The sequence below is a fragment of the Marmota flaviventris genome, chromosome 6 (genome assembly GCF_047511675.1).
Source record: "Marmota flaviventris isolate mMarFla1 chromosome 6, mMarFla1.hap1, whole genome shotgun sequence".
In the NCBI taxonomy this organism is placed as follows: domain Eukaryota; kingdom Metazoa; phylum Chordata; class Mammalia; order Rodentia; family Sciuridae; genus Marmota; species Marmota flaviventris.
In genome coordinates, this window is record NC_092503.1 from 125109429 (window position 1) to 125132494 (window position 23066).

The 23066-nt window shown below is 37.5% G+C and overlaps 1 protein-coding gene and 1 pseudogene across 1 annotated transcript; both read right to left on the reverse strand.

Moving 5' to 3' along the window:
* Window positions 1-8594: 8594 nt before the first annotated feature.
* Window positions 8595-9521, reverse strand: LOC114082543 (olfactory receptor 12D1-like). The gene has a single exon (XM_027923724.2). The coding sequence runs from the start codon at window positions 9519-9521 to the stop codon at window positions 8595-8597; it is 927 nt and encodes a 308-aa protein (XP_027779525.2).
* Window positions 9522-13019: 3498 nt separating this feature from the next.
* On the reverse strand, window positions 13020-22483 carry LOC114080522 (large ribosomal subunit protein uL18-like; annotated as a pseudogene).
* Between the last annotated feature and the right edge of the window lie 583 nt (window positions 22484-23066).

Sequence of the window (23066 nt, forward strand, 5' to 3'; positions counted from 1 at the left end):
ATGTAAAAGCTTATTTTTTTCCTCATACAAAGGAAGTCCAGAGGTTGGTACTATAGATAGGATGTAGTATATTATAAGGGTAAGAATTATCTTTTTATATCTGCTGTTTTTCAAGTGACTTTAACTATAAATAGTCAATCTGCCAGGGTGTATTTTTAACTCCTTCAAGAGGATATGGCCTGTCACATGGCAGGTGTCTAGTGATATTCCACCTACCATGAACAAATACTAATGCTCCTTGACCAATGTTGGGGTTACATCTTGATAGACCCATCTCAAGTTGAAAATAGTGTAACTAAAATACATTTCATACACAGACAGCTGTGATGTCAGAGTAGCATCTTTTAAATGTGCCCAGAACCCTTATATTGCTTACAGTTGGACAAAATCATGTATCACAGCCTTACTTTGTAATAAAGTGCTGAATATAGCATGTAATTTACTAAGTACTGCTCTGAAGCTGAAAAACAACATGGTTGTATGGGTATATTTTTTCACCATCATAAAGTTAAAAAGATCACAAGTCAGACCATTGCAAGTCAGGGACCATCTGTATAATCAGGGGCTTCTTTTCAATCTATGAGGCACAAAGATAGGAAAAAAAGTGACAATGGTGAGGATAAAGCTAAAAGGACATGGCTAGAGATTTTAGCTGTAGGACCAGTCTCCTTCACCATCCAGTTTCATATTTTCATTTGACCACTTTTAAGACAAAGGCAATCAATCACTCATCACAAGGGCACTCTGAGAAGCAGACCACTGATTCAACAAAAGCTTCTGCTGGAGATACAATTTCTCAGATAAGACAGAGCTATTGTTATTAGATGTTCCAAGTTCAATGAACCAGATGTTTATGCTAAAAATTAATGAGGCCCCATCTACTGTGTGTGTAAATAAAATGAAGAGTGTGCTGTTGAGAAGGAGTGTGAATTTTCTTGGTGTGCTCTTAGTTGCAAACAACATAATTCATTTTGCCTAAGGTAAGCTGATCATTATTTATTTAATCATATTTGGCAGCTCACAGACTGTCCTGGGAAATAATGAAAGTCAGACTTAATTTTTCTGTTAAAAGTGAGACCAAGGGATGTTGAGAGGGTCTGTCTGGAGAAAATATCTCTGCCATTGAATAATAGCTTTTAGACAACTTGGAACTAAATTCTAGATCTGTCACTCATGCTCCAGGTGAACCAGATTTCACTGCCCCATGTAGAGAAGACATTTCCACATATACGATATTGCTCATGCCTCAGTTTTTAAATTGGTATATTATAGTTGTAAATTTTGATGGTATTTGTTGTTACATATTTGCACATGCACACACATAACGATATAATTTGTCCAATATTACGCCCCAGCACTTCTCACACCTGTTTTAAGCTGTTAAGAAATCTAGGGAATGATCACAGTGAAATGAGGGTGTTCATAGATGTTATAAGACATAGTTCATGAATGTCTAGTTGTAATGGTTAATTTGAATTGTCAACTTGACTGGATTAAGAGATGCCAAAGATTAAGAGGCTTCTGGGTGTGCCAATGAGGGTTGTCTAGAAATGTTTGGCATGTGGGATAGTGAACTGAAATGGAGACCCTCCCTAAGCATGGGCAGCACCATCTAAGAGGATGATGGCTTGGGTGGAATAAAAATTGGAATAACAAGGAAGCAGCAGCAGATGCAAGCTTTATTTTTCTTGAATGGGTTCTTGATTGCTGCTACCATCACCTGAGGATATCAAACTCTCACTCCTTTATTCTTCTAAAGAGGACTCTTCCAGTGATTCCTCAGGGAGTTTCCAAAGCCTTCAGTCTCAGACGAGGGTTGATTCCTCTTGTTCTGAGGCTTCAGTCTCTTGGACTGGTTCCTTCAACTCTCCAGCCTCTGGGCAGCCATTATGGACTATCCAGCTTCTGACTGTATAAGATAATTTAAAAAAATCTCATTTTTATAATCATACCTCTTGTTGATTCTATTTCTCTAGAGAGCCCTGACTAATACACTAGGCAGGGTATAGAAGGATAATGTTGGCTATGAATTTTAATTAAATTTCAAGCATGCCAAAAATGTTCTTTCATTTGTATTTCCTCCCACTACTCCCTGTGCTGCCTATGTTATTTTAAAGCAAATTTGAGTCATCATATTATTTCATTTGTTAGTTGGCATGTATATATAAGCATTAAGTGTTCTGTTTTTTTAAAAGTAACTTTGCTATGTTTATTTCACTCCAAAATGTAGACATATTTCAGTTATCTTTCTGTTATTGATTTGTAGCTAAATTTCATTATAGTCTGAGAGCAGATATTGGATGATTTGCATTCTTTTAAATTTATTATGATGTACGATTAGAGCTCAGAATATGCGCTACTTGTTGAATTCTCCATGTGAGTTTGAGAAGAACACATACTCTGGTGTTTTGGCTAAAGTAGTCTACAGCTGTTAGTTATATCCAATTGATTGATGGTGTTATGATATTCACTCTTGTCCTTACTGATTTTCTGACTGCTGAATCTTTCTATTTCTGAAGGAGGGGTTCTGCAATCTCTTCCTCCTTCTCCAACAGCAACAACAACATCAACAACACACATGATACATTTATAAGCATACATGATTAAAAACCTTGTACTATTGTTATTTTGAATAAAATGTTGTAGGTCAATGAAGAAGAGAATAAAAGTTTTCCATTCACCTTCACTTAATCCCTTCTTCCGTGATCTGATTTCTTATGTATGTCTAAATTTCTGATCTGTGTACTTTTTTTGTCTCTCATTTTAACATTTTTGAATTTTTTACTTGCACATTTGAAGGATAGTTTGCAAGTAGGCAATTACAGATTTTTTTGTTGCTTACTATATGAGGTAAAAAAGGAATACGCATAATTTTTGGTAGTACTGCAGATTAGTACAACCACTCTGAAAAGCAGTATGGAGATTCAACCCCCCAAACTAGGAATGAAACCACCATATGACCCAGATATCCTACTCCTTGGTATGTATCTAAAATAACTTTGACAGCATATGACAGCATGTGACAATGATGCAACCACATTAATGTTTATAACAGTGAAACTCACAATAGCCAAGATATGAAACCAGCCCAGATGTCTGTCAATAGATGAATGGAAGATGAATGAATTAAGAAAATATGATTTTACATAGATATATTTGTTAAATATATTATAATATATAATCATATACAGATATATATTTCTGTCCCTGGTGCCCCCTTTCCTCTCCCTTTATTCTTCCCCATTCCCTTTCCTCTACTCTACTAGTCTTCCTTTAGCTCATTTATTTATTTTGAATTGGTGCTTTGTATATATACATAGAGGTGGAATTTACTGTGCTATTTTATACATACACATAGTATATTTTGTCAAATTCATTATACATTTTCTCCCTTTTCCTATCCTGTCCCATTCATATATATATATATATATATATATATATATATATATATATATACACACACACACACACACACACACATATATACACACACATATATACATACATATATATTCTATTATATATTTATTATATATCTCTATATATTTGTATATAGATCCTATATATCATATATAACCATATATATTTTATTTACTCAAGTATATTTATATTTACTCAAACATAAAGAAGAGTGTTTATTCAACCATAAAGAAAATTGAATTTATGGCATTTGCCGGTAAATGGATACAACTGGAAAATATCATGCTAAGTGAAAAAGCCAGACTTGGAAAATCAAGAGTTGAATATTTTTTGTGACATGTAAGAGCTACAGCAAAGTAAGAAGTGGGATGTTGAATAACATAAACATAGAAGGAAGATCAGTGAAGCAGAAAAAGGAGATTGAGGGGGAGGAAGAAAGGACAGGAAAGGAAAGAAAATGTATAATGAATTTGACAAAATATACTATATGTATGTATAAAATACCACAATAAATTTCACCTATATGTATATCTACAAAGCACCAATTAAAAATAAATAAATGGGTAAAAGGAAATGGAGTAAATTAAATACCAGGCATGTATGATTACATCAAAATGAAACCAATTATTATGTGTAACTTTAATACACTAATGAAAGCATAGAAATTTAAAGCCTTTCTAACAGGTGTATGATGATATCTCATTGTGCTTTTAATTTGCATTCCCCTGATGATAAGTGATGTAGAGTATTTTTTAAATATATTTGTTGGTCATTTGTGTATCTTCTTTTGAGAAAACAACTGTTTTGATCCTCTGCCCATTTCTTAAATGGATTATTTTTTTCTTAATATCAACTTGTAGGAGATTCTTTTGTATTTTGAATATTAACCTCTTATTGCGACATAGTTTTATAAATATTTTGTCTAATTTCATAGATGGTCTTTTCATTTTATTAACTCTTTCCTTTGCTGAGCAGAAACTTTTTACTTTGTCATAGTCCCACGTGTCTACATTTGCTTTTGTTTCTGAACTTTTGATGTCAAATTGAGAAATCATTGCCAATAACAGTGCCAAAACATTTTCTCATTTTTTTCTAGGCATTTACTTTTCAGGTCTTCAGTTTACATCTTTAATCCATTTTGAGGTGATTTGTGTGCTCATATGTGTGTGGCCTACAATAAGGATCCAATTTTATTTTTTTGGCACATGGATATTCAGTTGTTCCAACACCATTTATTGAACAAATTGTCATTTTCCCTATATGTGTTTTGACTCCCATGTATATTAATTATATATGGTTTTATTTCTGTACTCTTTTTTGTTCCATAGGTCTATGTCTGACTTTATGCTGTACTATCATAATTAAGTAAAAGGCATTAAAATCAGAAAAGAAGTAAATTTATATGGAGATAGCCTTAAAAACTCCCCAAATTTCTTAGAACCAATAAATAAATTCAGTAAGGTTTTAAGATATAATATCAACACAAAAATTGTATGGGTTTCTATAAACTGACAATGAATTATCCAAAAAATGAAATAAGACATCAATCTTACTTAAAATAGCATCAGGAATAAAAATTTAGAATAAGGTAAACCAAGAAGGTGAAAGACTTGTACACTGACATCTAGAAAATACTGATGAAAACTACAGCAGACACAAACAAATAGAAAGACATACTCTGTTCATAGATTGGAATAATTATTATAGTTAAAATGTCTACATTACTCAAAGCAATCTACAGATTCAAGGAACTCCCTATCAAAATCTCAGTGGCATTTTTTTTCTAGAAATAGAAAAAATAATCCTAAAATTTATGAATTTCCTAAAAGACCCAGATCTTTTTTAAATTCTAATTTGTTATATATGATAGCAGAATGCATTACAATTCATATTATATATAAAGAGCACACTTTTTCATACCTCTGGTTGTACACAAAGTAGAGTCACACCATTCATGTCTTCATACATGTACTTAGGGTAATGATGTCCATCTCATTCCACCCTCTTTCCTACCCCCAATCCCCTTTCCTTCCCCTCCCTCCCCTTTGCTCTATCTAGAGTTCATCTAATCCTCCCATGATCCCCCCAAACCCCATTATGAATCAGCATTCTTATGTCAGAGAAAACATTTGGCATTTGGTTTTGGGGATTAGCTAACTTCACTTAGCATTATATTCTCCAACTCCATCCGTTTACCTGCAAATGCCACGATTTTATTCTCTTTTAATGATAAATAATATTCCATTGTTTATATACACCACATTTTTATCCATTCATCAACTGAAGGGCATTTAGGTTGATTCCACAGTTTAGCTATTGTGAATTGTGCTACTATAAATACTGATGTGGTTGTGTCGCTATAGTATGCAGTTTTTAAGTCCTTTGGGTATAGATGGAGAAATGGGATAGCTGGGTTGAATGGTGGTTCCATTCCCAGTTTTCAAGGAATCTCCATACTGCTTTCCATATTGGCTACATCAATTTGCAGTCCCACCACTAGCAATGTATGAGTGTCATTTACCCCTACATCCTTGCCAACACTTATTGTTGTTTGTATTCTCAATAACTGCCATTCAGACTGGAGTAAGATGAAATCTTAGAGTAGTTTTGATTTGCATTTCTCTAATTGCTAGAGATGTCCAACATTTTTTTCATATATTTGTTGATTGATTGTATATCATCTTCTGAGAAGACCCAGATCTTTAAAAAGAAGAACAAAGCTGAAGGCATCATACATGCTGATTTTGAAATATATAATGAAACTACAGTGAATAAAACAGCATGATACGGACATAAAGATAGACAGATGGGAATTTTAAAGGTGTTGTTCCATAATATTCTGACTCTCAGTGTAAGCTATAGAGAAGCTGTCTTAAGGACATTTGTGGATATGGTATTTGTCTAACTGACTAAAACCCCAAAAGAATCCCTAAATTATGTTAAAAATGAATTGTTTTGGTATTATCAATTTCAATTGTACCATCCTGCAATATGGAAGACAGTGTAAGAAAAATGTCCACAACCAGATTTACAATGGCTATGTGACAGTTATGGGCTCAATTTAGATGAGAAGAAAACAAAACAAAACAAAACACTGAACTTTGAGTTGATGCTATAATGAGATGAGAATCTAGGATTTTAGGTAGAGGTAGTAAGTGAAGTTTGCATACAGCAACAATGCGAATTTTTAGCAGTCAGAAGTGGGTGTGTGGTAGATTAAGGGTGTCCACAAAATCTCTGAACCTTTTTCTTTAGCGGTGCTAACAATTTTCTCTTCCCATGAAGTTAAGTGGGCTTACAACTGTTTTGGTAAATGGAGTGTGGTAGAAGTTATGTTAATGCTGATCATAGTTCTATCTTTGAGATAACTGGCAATTTTCACCTTGATCTGTTGTTTTCATGAAAAAAATCTGACCTTAAGCTTCCCTGCTGAAGGAACACATGAAGCAACTGGAGAAGGATACAGAGAAATAGAGAAAAAGGCCTTGTCAGCTCCCACCTATTCCATGACATCTATTGAATTCATCACAGCTAAGGTCTCAGACAAGTCTGGGTCAGAGTCAACTCTGACTCACAACACTTCTGTGGGTAACTTCTTACCCACAGAAATAAAAAAATTAATTGTTTTAAACCTTTAAATATTTTAGGTCCCGGAGTGTAATGCAGCAATAGTTAACAGAACCCTACACACTCCTTTATATTTCAACTCCATTAAAATTTGATGATGTTACCAATTTCACCAATAGAAGTGAAAATAAAAATGATTTATTAGAGCTAGCATAAGCCAGCTCAGAGTGGAAGTTGCCTTTTCCACACAGTCTTTCACAAACTAAATGGGATTAGAGAGACCAAAGGTGGAGTTGAGACACAAGTATAGGAGAAGGGTCAGAATCAAGTTGTTTGGAAAATGAAAGCAGACTGAAAAGTCAACATATCTGCTTAAAATATCTCTTCATAGAATATGTCCAAATATTTGTAAATTCTGGAATCTACCACTTTTTCAAGGCCAGCTACCACTTGCAGGAACCTAGAAAGTGAGTAATATAATAATTGTTCCTGCCTATTAACTCTAGAGATACTTTTATAATGATGACTTCTATTCTTTTACTTAGTATGAGTTTGGTGCCAAGTAAATAAAAGAAACAACATTTTGATGAATTCTTTATATTTAACCTACATTATATCATATTGCTTCACATTAAAATTTGTCAAAATAGGGGCTGAGATATAGCTCTGTCGGAAGAGTGATTGCCTCACATGCACACTGCTCTGGGTTCAATCCCCAGCACCCCTCCCCCCCCCCCCGCAAATTTTGTCAAAATAAATATAAACAGTAAAATAAAATTTAAAAAGGAAAAAATTTTGGAAGTCATAATCTTTAATCATCAAAGGCTGAGGGAAAATTGACATGCTAATAAGATGGAGGACTTTTGAGAGTTGTTTTTTTTTTTTTCATTCTGACTTCAATTTTAGTAACATTTTCTAATAATAATTACCAATTTTATCAGATGACTTCTAAAACATCTATGGGGAAAGAGACTCTAGAACTCTTCAGTTTAACTCCCAGTTATTTTATTTTTGTTAATTAGTTTATGTCATTTATTTAATTGCTTATTTATCCTTTCCATTTGAAGAAAAAGAAATTAGGACATACTTCCTAAAAATTATCCTAAAGTCATATGTCTCTTAGTGTTCATTTTTCCAATAATGGAAGCCTGGTCTTATATTAAAATCTTCAAAATATAAAAGTATTATAATTTTATTCATCACATTTTGATGTGTTAACCTGGAGGGACCCTACAGCTAAACATACTGAAAAAACATACCCATCTACTCAGTGCATGGATAACATAGGCATATTTGTTTATTTGATTTCATACAAGATATATAAGAAAATGTACCAAATTAATTTCATCAACAGATATCCCATCAAATATTTAGCATTAGGATTATATGACTAATATCCCATTTGTTTAAATCTCCCCTATGCTAGCTGGAATGCATTTTAAAATACAATTAGACCATATTTTCTCTTTATCCAGTTATACATATTTTAACATATCCTGTTGTACATATTTTAAATAATTTGAGAAACAATATATTTTCACATTTCAACTTCCTTATTGCCTGGTTGGTTATGTATATTTCAGAAGAGGTCACTAGATTTCTTCAAGTCAGAACCTCCTTCTGATTGCCCTATTCAAGGCACCCTTCACTTCCTTGTTCCTCAAAGTATAGATCAATGGATTTAGTGCAGGAGTGACTACAGTGTACATGATGGCAATGAGCCAGTCCATGTCCATGGAGCTCCCTGAGATAGGGCGAATGTAGGTAAAGATAACAGGAGCATAGAAAAGAATAAACACGGTGAAGTGGGAGGCACAGGTGGACAGTGCTCTATGAAGCATGCTGCAGGACTGGGTCTTGAGGAAGAGGTAGGTGATAATGTAGAAATAGGAGAGAAGGGTCAGAAAGAAGGGGCCTATGGCAAGGGTCCCCGTGACAGTGTTGAGTAGCCTCTGGTTGAGCTCAGTGTCCCCACAGGCCAACTCCAGCAATGGCTTAACATCACAAAAGAAGTGATGGATGTGGTTGGGACCACAGAAGTTCAAGTGAGATGTCATTATGGAGTGCAGCAGGGCATGGAAAAATCCAGTGGCCCAGATGGTGACAGCCATTTGGGTGCAGAGCAGGGGATTCATGATGACAGTGTAATGAAGTGGTTTGCAGATAGCCACAAAGCGGTCAAATGCCATCACTGCCAGCAACAGGGACTCTGTGCTACCCAGGAAGTGGAAGAAATGAAGTTGGCTTATGCATCCTATGAAAGATATTGCTTTGTGTGTAGAGAAGAAGTTCTCTAGCATCTTTGGCAGGGTTACAGTGGAGTAACAGATATCTAAACATGACATGTTTCCCAGGAAGAAATACATAGGTGAGTGGAGTCTGGGGTCAGAGATGACAATCATCAGGATGGTTCCATTCCCAGCCACATTCACAAGGTAGATGGTGAGGAGAACAACAAAAAGAAAAGGCTTCAATTCTTGAATGTCTGTCAATCCCAGAAGAAGAAATTCAGTGACTAAAGTTTGATTCAGCATCACTTAAAAGGAAAAAAAAAGACAGAGTAATTTCTGGAAATCTATCTCTAATGAGAATCAGTCTTTCTAGCCCAGGATTTTCTTGCCAAGACAAAAATTAGTTGTTTTACATAACAACTGCCTTAGATTGTGTAGTTTTTGGCCATCAGACTATCAAATATTAAAGGTGAATATTTATTTGAACTGTGGCACAACCAGTTTTTAAACTTATTACATTCGTCATTGATTTTGTTTTTCTCTTAGGGATTCAAGACAGGTTTTCAGCCTACTATCTTCTCTGGCTGTGAACATCTACATTCTGATACAACTCTCCTTTCATCTTCTAAGTATCACTAACAAGGAGCAATTTTTACAATGTTTCACAAGGCTGCTATCTCTGGAGTAGTCAGAAGACACCTGGAGGATGTGAACTTGAGAAAAATAGATAAAGATGAACTCGTTATAACCATAAAGTCTTTAAACAATTTTCTTCTTTAAAGAATGAAAGCTGTTTAACAAATTATAGTTGCACTTATTCATCTGAGTGTAATCAGGGTTAGAGACATCCTCTCTGAGATCTCTTTCTGACCCTCATCTTTGGAAACATCAAGGAACCCTATTGGAATAGGTAACATGACCACACACATGAAGCTGCATCACTACTACATCTGCTGATAGGTTTAGTATTTTCCTCTTATCTGAGCCATTAAATATTTTCAAAATACAATCCCAAATTACTTATTTCATGCAAATTTGGCATTATTATACTTCTATTCTTTGGTTGCCTTGAGACTTTTAAAAAATCCTTTCCTAGGTTCCTGAATCTCTGTATAAGAAAAATTGTTCCTTTGATAGAGTCAAGAATTCATCCTTTCTTTTACCAATACTGACCTCTTCTCAAAATGTCCATGACTTCAATCCCCTTGAATTTCTGTCTTATTTTCTCCTAAAGTCCTATTTTCTCCTAAAGAAGGGCAACCTTTTTACAGTTAATTTGAAGAATTGAAAAAAATAGTCTTTATTTTTTTCACTGCATGTAAAACTCTGAGGAATTGCAACTAAGCTAATTGTTTTTTTTTATTATTATTAGTTGTTCAAAACATTACAAAGCTCTTGACATATCATATCAACTAAGCTAATTGTAAGAAGGTTTAATATCTGACCAAAATTGCACAGTTTACTTAAAGGCAGAAAACTATTTGAATAGTTATTTTCTCCATTATTTGCAAAGTACCTGCAATTATCTGTTTCCTTGAGGTACATGAGCAAAAGTTGCCAAATTGTGTGAAATAACTTTCTCTTTGTTCTTTTCATTTAAAGATTTAGTGGATTAGCTCTTGAGTAGTAGAAGGAAAGAAGCAAACATTCATGGGAAATGTAGAAATGGGAGGCATTGAGAGGATTATAAGAACTATAGGGAAGTTTAACAGAGCTGCTGACATTTGGGTGCTTCCTACAAAAGGGTTTCATTTAAGGTTTCAAAAATCATTGATGGGAGAAGAAAATAATTTTATGACTAGAGTAAACAAAATTAACAAACATGGGAAAACCTGCAAGAGAGTACTGGGATTCTAAGCTTTATAGCTGGAAGATATTTTAAGAAAGGAGGAAACCAGTTCTATATCCTGAACATTGGGTTTTAGTAATATCAAGCAGATCAGTCAAAACAAGTTTGTATTCTGTTTCATTCTCTTACCTGGTTTAATGTTCAGAAGCACAGCTAAGAAAGTTTTTCAGGTTTATATTCCCAGCAATTATAAAAGTTGAAAAGTATTTGAAAAGATAGTTCATATTGTGATTGTGACATAAGCTCTTCACCTTCAGAAATCTCTCTCTCTCTCTGTCTTTCAGAAATTCTGCTGGTACTTTAATGAGACACAGCTCTCTAGACATAAATGTCCTGAGAGAGCATGTCCCCTGGTGATGAGCAGGAATGTTCTAATAAACAGGAGACTGCTCCATACCAACAATTTGAGGGAGCAGCCTTGGGGAAATGTATATATTTTTTTTCAATCTTTCTATTTTCTTTCCTTAGGTTTATTTCTAGGTTGTTTTCAGAACCAGGCACAGCACAGGTCTTAAGGGCCTAATATGTTTTCATGAAGTTCCTTTCATTTTCTCAGAAAAAGTATGCGTTTTTTTTTCTTATCTTGGTAACTTCCCTGGAAAATATTCTGGTTCATACACTGGAAAGAAATTAGCAATAAAATTAAGGAACTGTTGGCAGTTGTGCCCATTTGATTGGTACAGAAAGGTGATTACATCTAATATTCTACTCATTTATTATTGTGGTTTTATGGATAGCAAAGAAAGAGGAATGGAAAGAGGTGATTTGATTTTGTTCTTCCTAAATCTGACTCTTTACTGTTGGTGGCAACACTAAATTCTTTTTTCTTTTTCCAAAAAGTGCACTTGTCTCATGGGGAATCAATCCTGGTCTTTTCAATGTGAATTCTTCCCTACTTGTGACATCTTTTAGGTTAAAAACCCGGGCACCTCTCTGAATTATCCAAAGGATAAATCTGTTTGATCTGCCATTTATCCAAAGATTCTATTGTTATCCCTGCCATGCACTTTGTCCATATTTTTATTGAGTTTTTATTCTTGTTTCTTATAGGAGTTTATTACATATTAATCACATTAACCATTCATTATTTTATAAATTACAAGTGTAATGCAGATAAATAACATGTATTTTGTGCTCAATAAAGTTACTCTTCTGAGTTCTTTAGATGCATTTGCTTATTAAATTCTCAAAAACATCCTGTGGAAGAAGTATTCAAATAATTTCTCTTTTACCATAAGAAAACAAAGGTTCAAAAGACATAGGTTAACAGCCCCATTTATTGCAATAATTATGAAGCTGGTATTCCAATTGAAGCTCTTTAGTTCTAGAGACTGCAGCTATGTCATCTCCACCTTTTCAAGTTGTGACAAGCTTAGTTTTACCTATGAGTTGACTAGAAATCCACAATTTTGATGAAGTTCTTGACAAGCAATTTTTCTTTAAGTTTTATCTTTTGGAAGTCTTGTTTACATACTCTTTCTCAAGTCAACCTGAATTTATCTTAACATTTCTTTGATTACACAGCAAGCTTTGTGGGCTTACGTGCTGTGCAGTCCCACAGGACACTGCTCTCAGAAGGGTCCTATGCTTGGTTTAGTGCTTTGTGGTCACTATCTTGAAATTCTTAACATTTTTTTTTAGAAAATAAGGGAACCCACATTTTTATTTAGCAGTGAGTCCCATTCATATGTAACTGGTCTCATTTACTAGATATATAGTTCTATACTTGCTACCTTGGATCACAGTCTTTTAGAAGTTACATTTGCATGTGCTGTGAGTTGATCAGACAGAATTGGCTCCATATTTTGTGGCTATTTTTGCCAGAGATTATATATATATATATATATATATATATATATATATATATATATATATATATATATATATATATCTTGCCCAATAAGTTTATTGTCTTTATCTGAAAAATCTTCATAGAAAAGCTATTGTTTTGTTTAGCTCTCAGCAGCCTGTTCTTGAGCTCTGGGGAAGCTTGCCTTCTTTTGAGCTACATGATCTTTCTTCTGGGAAAGGGACATTTCAGAATGGTTCCACCTCTTCTTTTTAACTTCTCTTTTGGGATTCTCTTTATAGACTGGATTCTCTTCTATAGCAGAATGGAATTTCTTATACATATCTTTTATCATGTCCAGGGTAACATTGTTCTTTATTTTTTTTTATTTTTTATTTTTTTAAAATTTTTTATTGTTGGTTTTTCAAAACATTACAAATTTCTTGACATATCATATTCCACACTTTGATTCAAGTGGGTTATGAACTCCCACCTTCACCCCATACAGATTGCAGAATCACATCAGTTACACATCAATTGATTTACATATTGCCATACTAGTGTCTGTTGTGCTCCACTGCCTTTCCCATACTCCACCATCCCCCCTCCCCACCTCTCCCCTCCCCTCCCCTCCTCTCTCTCTACCCCCTCCACTGTATAACCCTGAGGGTCTCCTTCCATTTCCAAGCAATTTCCCTTCTCTCTCCCTTTCCCTCTCACCTCTCATCCCTGTTAAATGATAATCTTCTTCTCATGCTCTTCGTCCCTACTCTGTTCTTAGTTACTCTCCTTATATCAAAGAAGACATCTGACATTTGTTTTTTAGGGATTGGCTAGCTTCACTTAGCATAATCTGCTCTAATGCAATCCATTTCCCTGCAAATTCTATGATTTTGTCATTTTTTAATGCAGAGTAATACTCCATTGTGTATAAATGCCACATTTTTTTTATCCATTCGTCTATTGAAGGGCATCTAGGTTGGTTCCACAGTCTTGCTATTGTGAATTGTGCTGCTATGAACATCGATGTAGCAGTGTCCCTGTAGCATGCTCTTTTTAGGTCTTTAGGGAATAGACCAAGAAGGGGAATAGCTGGGTCAAATGGTGGCTCCATTCCCAGCTTTCCAAGAAATCTCCATACTGCTTTCCAAATTGGCTGCACCAATTTGCAGTCCCACCAGCAATGTACAAGTGTACCCTTTTCCCCACATCCTCGCCAGCACTTGTTGTTGTTTGACTTCCTAATGGCTGCCAATCTTACTGGAGTGAGATGGTATCTTAGGGTGGTTTTGATTTGCATTTCTCTGACAGCTAGAGATGGTGAGCATTTTTTCATGTACTTGTTGATTGACTGTATGTCCTCCTCTGAGAAGTGTCTGTTCAGGTCCTTGGCCCATTTGTTGATTGGGTTGTTTGTTCTCTTATTGTTTAATTTTTTGAGTTCTTTGTATACTCTGGATATTAGGGCTCTATCTGAAGTGTGAGGAGTAAAGATTTGTTCCCAGGGTGTAGGCTCCCTATTTACCTCTCTTATTGTTTCTTTTGCTGAGAAAAAACTTTTTAGTTTGAGTAAGTCCCACTTGTTGATTCTAGTTATTAACTTTTGTGCTATGGGTGTCCTATTGAGGAATTTGGAGCCCGACCCCACAGTATGTAGATCGTAGCCAACTTTTTCTTCTATCAGACGGCGTGTCTCTGATTTGATATCAAGCTCCTTGATCCATTTTGAATTCACTTTTGTGCATGGCGAGAGAAAGGGATTCAGTTTCATTTTGTTGCATATGGATTTCCAGTTTTCCCAGCACCATTTGTTGAAGATGCTATCCTTCCTCCATTGCATGCTTTTAGCCCCTTTATCAAATATAAGATAGTTGTAGTTTTGTGGATTGGTTTCTGTGTCCTCTATTCTGTACCATTGGTCCACCCACTTGTTTTGGTACCAGTACCATGCTGTTTTTGTTACTATTGCTCTGTAGTATAGTTTGAAGTCTGGTATCGCTATACCGCCTGATTCACACTTCCTGCTTAGCATTGTTTTTGCTATTCTGGGTCTTTTATTTTTCCATATGAATTTCATGATTGCTTTCTCTATTTCTACAAGAAATGCCGTTGGGATTTTGATTGGCATTGCATTAAACCTATAGAGAACTTTTGGTAATATCGCCATTTTGATGATGTTAGTTCTGCCTATCCATGAACAGGGTATATTTTTCCATCTTCTAAGATCTTCTTCTATTTCTCTCTTTAGGGTTCTGTAGTTTTCACTGTATAAGTCTTTCACCTCTTTTGTTAGGTTGATTCCCAAGTATTTTATTTTTTTTGAAGACATTGTGAATGGAGTCGTTGTCCTCATTTCCATTTCAGAGGATTTGTCGCTGATATACAGGAATGCCTTTGATTTATGCGTGTTGATTTTATATCCTGCCACTTTGCTGAATTCATTTATTAGCTCTAATAGTTTCTTTGTAGACCCTTTTGGGTCTGCTAGGTATAGAATCATATCATCTGCAAATAGTGATAATTTAAGTTCTTCTTTTCCTATTTTTATGCCTTTAATTTCTTTCGTCTGTCTAATTGCTCTGGCCAGTGTTTTGAGAACTATGTTGAACAGAAGTGGTGAGAGAGGGCATTCCTGTCTTGTTCCAGATTTTAGAGGGAATGCCTTCAGTTTTTCTCCATTCAGAATGATGCTAGCCTGAGGCTTAGCATAGATTGCTTTTACAATATTGAGGTATGTTCCTGTTATCCCTAGTTTTTCTAGAGTTTTGAACATAAAGGGATGCTGTACTTTGTCGAATGCTTTTTCCGCATCTATCAAGATGATCATATGGTTCTTATTTTTAAGTCTATTGATGTGGTGAATAACATTTATTGATTTCCGTATATTGAACCAGCCTTGCATCCCAGGGATGAATCCTAGTTGATCATGGTGCACAATTTTTTTGATATGTTTTTGTATCCGATTCGCCAGAATTTTATTGAGGATTTTTGCATCTAGGTTCATTAGAGATATTGGTCTGTAGTTTTCTTTCTTTGAAGTGTCTTTGTCTGGTTTAGATATCAGGGTGATGTTGGCCTCATAGAATGAATTTGGAAGTTCTCCCTCTTTTTCTATTTCCTGAAGTAGCTTGAAAAGTATTGGTATTAGTTCTTTTTTAAAGGTTTTGTAAAACTCTGCTGTATACCCATCCGGTCCTGGGCTTTTCTTAGTTGGTAGTCTTTTTATGGTTTCTTCTATTTCCTCAATAGATATTGGTCTGTTTAGGTTGTCTATATCCTCCTGACTCAATCTGGGCAGATCATATGACTTAAGAAATTTATCTATGCCTTCACTATCTTCTAATTTATTGGAGTATAAGGATTCAAAATAGTTTTTGATTATCTTCTGTATTTCTGAAGTGTCTGTTGTGATATTGCCTTTTTCATCCCGTATGCTAGAAATTTGAGTTCTCTCTCTTCTTCTCTTCGCTAGCATGGCTAAGGGTCTGTCGATTTTGTTTATTTTTTCAAAGAACCAACTTTTAGTTTTGTCAGTTTTTTCAATTGTTTCTTTTGTTTCGATTTCATTAATTTCAGCTCTGATTTTAATTATTTCTTGCCTTCTACTTCTTTTGTTGTTGTTTTGCTCTTCTTTTTCAAGGATTTTGAGATGAAGTGTGAGATCATTTATTGGTTGGTTTTTTCTTTTTTTAAGGAATGAACTCTAAGCAATGAATTTTCCTCTTAGAACTGCTTTCAATGTGTCCCATAGATTCCGATATATTGTGTCTATGTTTTCATTTATCTCTAAGAATTTTTTAATTTCCTCCTTGATGTCTTCTATAACCCATTGATCATTCAGTAACCTATTGTTCATTCTCCAAGTGATGTATGCTTTTTCCTTCCTTCTTTTATCGTTGATTTTCAGTTTCATTCCATTATGATCAGATAAGATGCATGGTATTATCTCTACTCCTTTATATTGTCTAAGAGTTGCCCTGTGACATAATATATGATCTATTTTTGAGAAGGATCCATGTGCTGCTGAGAAAAAAGTGTAACTGCTTGTTGTTGGATGGTATATTCTATATATGTCAATTAAGTCTTGGTTATTAATTGTGTTATTGAGTTCTATAGTTTCCTTATTCAACTTTTGTTTTGGAAAATCTGTCCAGTGGCGAGAGAGGTGTGTTGAAGTCTCCCATGATTATTGTATGGTGGTCTATTAGACTCTTCAACTTGAGAAGAGTTTGTTTGACGAACATAGCGGCACCATTGTTTGGGGCATAAATATTTATGATTGTTATGTCTTGTTGGTGTATGTTTCCCTTAAGCAGTATGTAGTGTCCCTCTTTATCCCTTTTGATTAACTTGGGCTTGAAATCTATTTTATTTGATATGAGTATGGACACTCCTGCTTGTTTCCGAAGTCCATATGAGTGATATGGTTTTTCCCAACCTTTCACCTTCAGCCTATGTATGTCTTTTCCTATCAAATGCGTCTCCTGTAGCAGCATATTGTTGGGTCTTGTTTTGTGATCCATTCTACTAGCCTGTGTCTCTTAATTGGTGAGTTTAAGCCATTAACATTTAGGGTTATTATTGAGATATGGGTTGTTCTTCCAGCCATATTTGTTTATTTCTGTTACTAAACATGGTTTGTTTTCCTCTTTGATTATTTTCCCCCCCTTTACTGTCCTACCTCCCACTGTTGGTTTTCATTGTTAGTTTCCATTTTCTCTTCCTGTAATGTTTTGGGAAGTATGTTTTGAAGAGATGGTTTTCTAGCTGCGAATTCTTTAAACTTTTGTTTATCATGGAAGGTTTTAATTTCATCTTCCATCCTGAAGCTTAATTTCGCTGGATACACAATTCTTGGTTGGAACCCATTTTTTTTCAGTGTTTGAAATATGTTATTCCAGGATCTTCTAGCTTTCAGAGTCTGTGTTGAAAGATCAGCTGTTATCCCGATTGGCTTACCCCTAAATGTAATCTGCTTCCTTTCTCTTGTAGGTTTTAAAATTCTCTCCTTATTCTGTATGTTGGGCATCTTCATTATAATGTGTCTAGGTGTGGATTTCTTATGATTTTGCACATTCGGCGTCCTGTAGGCTTCTAGGATTTGGGATTCTGTCTCATTCTTCAAGTCTGAGAAGTTTTCTCGTATTATTTCATTGAATAGACTGCTCATTCCTTTGGTTTGGTGCTCTGTACCTTCCTGTATCCCAATGACTCTTAAGTTTGGTCTCTTAATGTTATCCCATATTTCTTGTGTGTTCTGCTCATGGTTTCTTAACAGTCTTGCTGAGCTGTCTATGTTCTTTTCCAGTTGAAATACTTTGTCTTCATTGTCTGATGTTCTATCTTCTAAGTGTTCTACTCTGCTGGTAGTATTCTCCATTGAGTTTTTAAGTTGGTTTATTGCTTCCTGCATTTCTAGGATTTCTGTTTGTTTGTTTTTTATAACCTCTATCTCCCTGTAAAGTTGATCCTTTGCTTCCTGGATTTGTTTGCGTAATTCATTGTCGAAGTGATCTTTCATTGTCTGATTTTGCTGTCTAATGTCTTCCTTGATACTCCAGATCATCTGAAGCATGTATATCCTGAATTCTTTATCTGGCGTTCCATCTGCTGCAGCTGTTACCTCTTCTAAAGTTGCGTTGAGCTGCATTGCTTGTGGTCCTTTCTTTCCTTATCTTTTCATACTGCTTGCGTTTCTTTCCTGCAGGCACGGGTGGCGGCTCTGCTCTCTCCTTATTCCAATTGGGGTGTCGTGACTACCACGCCGGCAGGTCACTGGGCCTGTTCTGGGCGCTGGTGGTGGCTCTGTTCTGCCCCTACTCCAATTGGGGTGACGAGTGTACCACGCCGGCAGGCCACCGGGCCTGATCCGCTGGTCGGTTGCAGGTTTGCCTACACTGCAGGCGCTGGTGGCGGCTCTACTCTGCCCCTACTCCAAATGTGGTGACGTGTCCGTCGTACCGGCAGGCCACTGGGCCTGTCCCGCTGGTCGGTCGCAGATCTGCCCACCTTTCGGGCACGGGTGGTGGCTCTGCTCTGCCCCTACTCCAATTGGGGTGTCATGACTACCCCGCCTGCAGGTCGCTGGGCCTGTTCCTGGCACGGGCGGCGACTCTGCTACCACGCCGGCAGGCTCCTGGGCCTGATCCGCTGGTCTGTCGCAGGTCTTCCTACCTTGCAGGCGAGGGCGGCGGCTCTGCCCTGCCCCTCCTACCACGCCTGCGGACCGCTGTGCCTGATCTGCAGGTTGGTCACAGGTCTGCTCACCCTGCGGGCACGGGTGGCGGTTTCGCTCCGCCCCCACTCCAATTGGGGTCACGTGACTACCACACCGGCAGAGCCTGATCCAGGCATGGGCGAAGGATCTGCTCTGCCCCTACTCCGGTTGGGGTGACGTGTGTACCACGCTGGCAGGCCGCTTGGCCTGACCCGCCAGTCTGTCACAGGTCTGCTTACCTTGCAAGTGCGGGCGGCGGCTCTGCCCTGCCCTTCCTACCACGCCTGTGTACCTCTGGGTCGCGGGTCTGCCCACCTTGCGGGCGCGGGTGGCGGCTCCGCTCCGCCCCCTCTCCAATTGGGGTCACGCGGTCACCACGCTGGCGAGCCTCTGGGCCTGCTCAGGGCGCTGGCAGCTGCCCGGCTCCTCCCCTTTGGCTCGAGGACAAATCGAGAGAGACTCGGGTGTCTGTGCCTCACCCTCCCTACCAGGAGACCAACTGTTTCTGTCGCCGCTGGTATTGATGAAGTTCTCTCCTCCGCCACTTTCTGATGACATTGGATCTCTGCCATGTTGGTATCCTATGCGAATGGCAGCATTTCATTCCCCTTGCCGGGCAACCAAAGCAACGGGTGAATACTGACCGGCCCTCAGCAGGACCCGGACCGAGAAGCAGTTTCCGCGGGCTCCTAGCCCTGGGCCAGGGCAGTTCCGGGAGCCGGAACTCGGCCGCTCCGTGCTCGGTGTATGCTCTGATAAGAGCAGACTCCAAGAAGCAGCCTCCGCAGGCTCCCCAGCCCTGGGCCAGGGCGGTTCCGGGAGCTGGAACTCGGCCGCCCCGCACTTGGTGCTCGCTCTGATAAGAGCAGGCACTAAGAAGCACCCAGGCACTGAGCCTGAGCAATCTGTCTGCAAGCCACAGGCGACTGGCAGCCTGAAATTACCTGTTCTATGGCTGAATGAGCTGCGGTCAGTCGAACACAGGGATGGTGACGTCAGCTTTTCAACATGGTGGCCGCTGGCCTCCTCTGTGGTCTGACCGGTGTGGAGAACCGAGATGGACCGCTTCCTTCCCCCGTCTCGAACCCAGAATTCAGCCCTGAGTACGGTGCTTGCACGGCTGGCAGAAACTGCAGCGCTGTATCCCTGCGTCGCTATCTCCTCGTTTCCCAGCGTGCTGCAGACTCTAGCCGCGGGGCGATTTGCTGAATAAGCAGTGTTACCCTCCGTGCGCCAAACCTCTCGCGTTTGAGTCCCCGTAGCCGATCCTCGTGCGATGGAAATCCTTCCTCCAGGTTCCGGAGCACCCCACTATTGCTGGAAATTCCTAACAAGATAACCTTTAGCCGTCCTGACTTGTCATACTCCCACACAGTGAAGCAGCACACGGGGGCAATGCACTCCCCTCGCCACCATCTTCCCCCCTTTCCATAGAGTTTTAAGCATAGTTTTGCGATTCCTATTATTAAAAAATTCTTCCTCGATCATCAACTTCTGCCTAAGCATGAGCCAATTTCCTCACTTGTATTTTTGGCCTCTGTTTCCTGAGGATAGAACTCAATCTGCCTTGCTGCAGACACATCCAATGCAGCACCTCTCCCCAACATTGTTCTTTATATACTTAGAGAATTGTTTCTTGTAAGCACCTTTGTCTTCTTCCTTAGACAATGCAACATTCTGACCCATGATGTCCTTCCAATATACTTCTGCATTGAATTTCTTGCTTTCAGAATCATAAACAAGGAATTGTTTGGAATAGACAAGCCCTTCAGGGCCCCACAAATTTTATTGCCAGTTGTAGTTATGGCAAAGCCTGAATCCAAATAGCATGGGAAGACACCAGGTTGACCATCAGTGCTTTTCACATTGTTTGCATCTCCAGTCACCTCCACTTGGCCTTCATAGATCTTGTCCATGCCAAACCTATTGAGAAGCCTGTGGGCCAGCAGCAAGCCAGTATGATACAACATAATTTGTTGGACCTACTTTCACACCATATTTTGGTAGTTCATAGGCATATGCTGCACAGACTATCGTATCCCCTTCTATATGGGCATTAGAAAAATGTGGCAAATGATATCTCTGTTAGTTACTTGAACTATCATTCTGTGTTTGGGTGTGTAGTACTGATTTTTGTCCTGCATCACCAAGTGTTTACAAGCATGGGAGTCAGTTTTTCCCTCTCATCTTCTAAATTTCACTTGTTATCTCTTAAAGTAGGCCTTATTCTTCTTTAAGATTTTTCAATTTGTTCTTTTTAGTTATATATGACAGTAGAATGTATTTTGACATATTATACATACATGGAGTATAACTTCCCATTCTCTCAGTTGTACATGATGTGGAGTTACACTGTGTGTTCATATATGAACACAGGAAAGTTATGCCTGATTCATTCTACTGTCTTTCCCATTCCCATCTGCCTTCTATTTTCCTCACACACCCTTCCCCATCCAATCTGGTGACTGCCCCCTCCCCCTACCTATTGTGAGTCAGCATCTTTATATCAGAGAGAACATTCAGCCTTTGGTTTTGGGGGATTGGTCTATTTCACTTAGGATGCCGATCTTCAGTTCCATTGGTTTACCAGCAAATGCCATAATTTCATTCTTATTTATGGCAGAATAATGTTCCATTGTGCATATGTACCACATTTTTATCCATTCATCTGTTGATCTGCAATTGGGTTGGTTCCATAGCTTAGCTATTATGAATTGAGCTACTATAAGCATTGACATAGACACATCAGTATAGTATGCTGATTTTAAGTACTTTGAGTGTAAACTGAGGAGTGGGATAGCTGGGTCAAATAGTGGTGCCATTCAAAGTTTTCTGAGTTATCTCCATACTGCTTTCCATAGTGGTTGCATCAATTTGCAGTCCTACCAGCAATGTATAAGTGTACCTTCCCCCCTCATCCTCCCCAACACTTATTGTTTTTTGTGTTTTTGATAACTGGCATTCTGACTGGAGTGAGATGAAATCTCAGTGTAATTTCTCCAATTGCTAGAGAAGTTGAACATTTTTTCATATATTTGTTTGCCAATTGTATTTCTTCATTTCACTTTTGTGAAGTGTCTATCCAGTTCCTTTGTTCATTTATTGATTGGGTTATTTGTGGGTTTTTTTTTGGTACTGTTTGAATTCTTTTTATATCATGGAGATTAATGCTCTACCTGAGGTGTGTGTGGCAAAGTTTTTCTCCCATCCTGTAGTCTCTCTCTTCACATTCTTTATTGTTTTCTTTTCTGGGAAGACGTTTTTTGTTTGATACCATCCCATTTGTTGATACTTGATTTTACTTCTTATGCTTTAGTACTCTTGTTGAGGAATTTGGTTCCTAAGCCAACATGATAGTGATTTGGGCCTTTAATGTAGGCCTTATTCTTGACAACTTTAACAACCCCCATCCTGTGGAACAGAGACCCACATCTGTGGCTTGATACAGATCTCTCACTATACAATATTCTGAGACATTCTAAAAATACATGGTCTGTTCCTAAGCTTTTAAATTATTTCCACTGACCAAGCTGTATCTTAGTTACTAGAACTTTATTATGTTCTGGTAGAACAGATATTAGAACATGTTGTAGCTTAGGTCTGATCTTTTCTTTTGTGAATGCATTGAAGAATTTTTATAGCTCATTTCCAAAACAATTTCAATGATACAAATAATTTTCTTTATAGTAGATAAATCTGAGGCCTGGGTAGAATATTTTGCATATGTCTGATCCTTATTCATTTTGAAATATTAACAGATTAGCAGACATATGATTTGTAAACATTGTCTCTAAATTTATAAGTTACCTTTTCACTTTATTTCATTTTTGATATGTTTTTTAGTTTGATGTTTTCCTAGTTTTTTGGGGGTGGGAACTGGGGATTGAACTTAGGGGCACTCAACCACTGAGTCACATTCCCAGCCCTATTATGTATTTTATGTAGAGACAGGGTCTTACTGAGTTGCTTAGCCTATAGCTGAGGCTGCCTTTA

Coding starts and splice junctions, on each gene's coding strand:
- LOC114082543 (XM_027923724.2), bottom strand. CDS start 9,521: ATGCTGAATCAAACTTTAGTCACTGAATTTCTTCTTCTGGGATTGACA.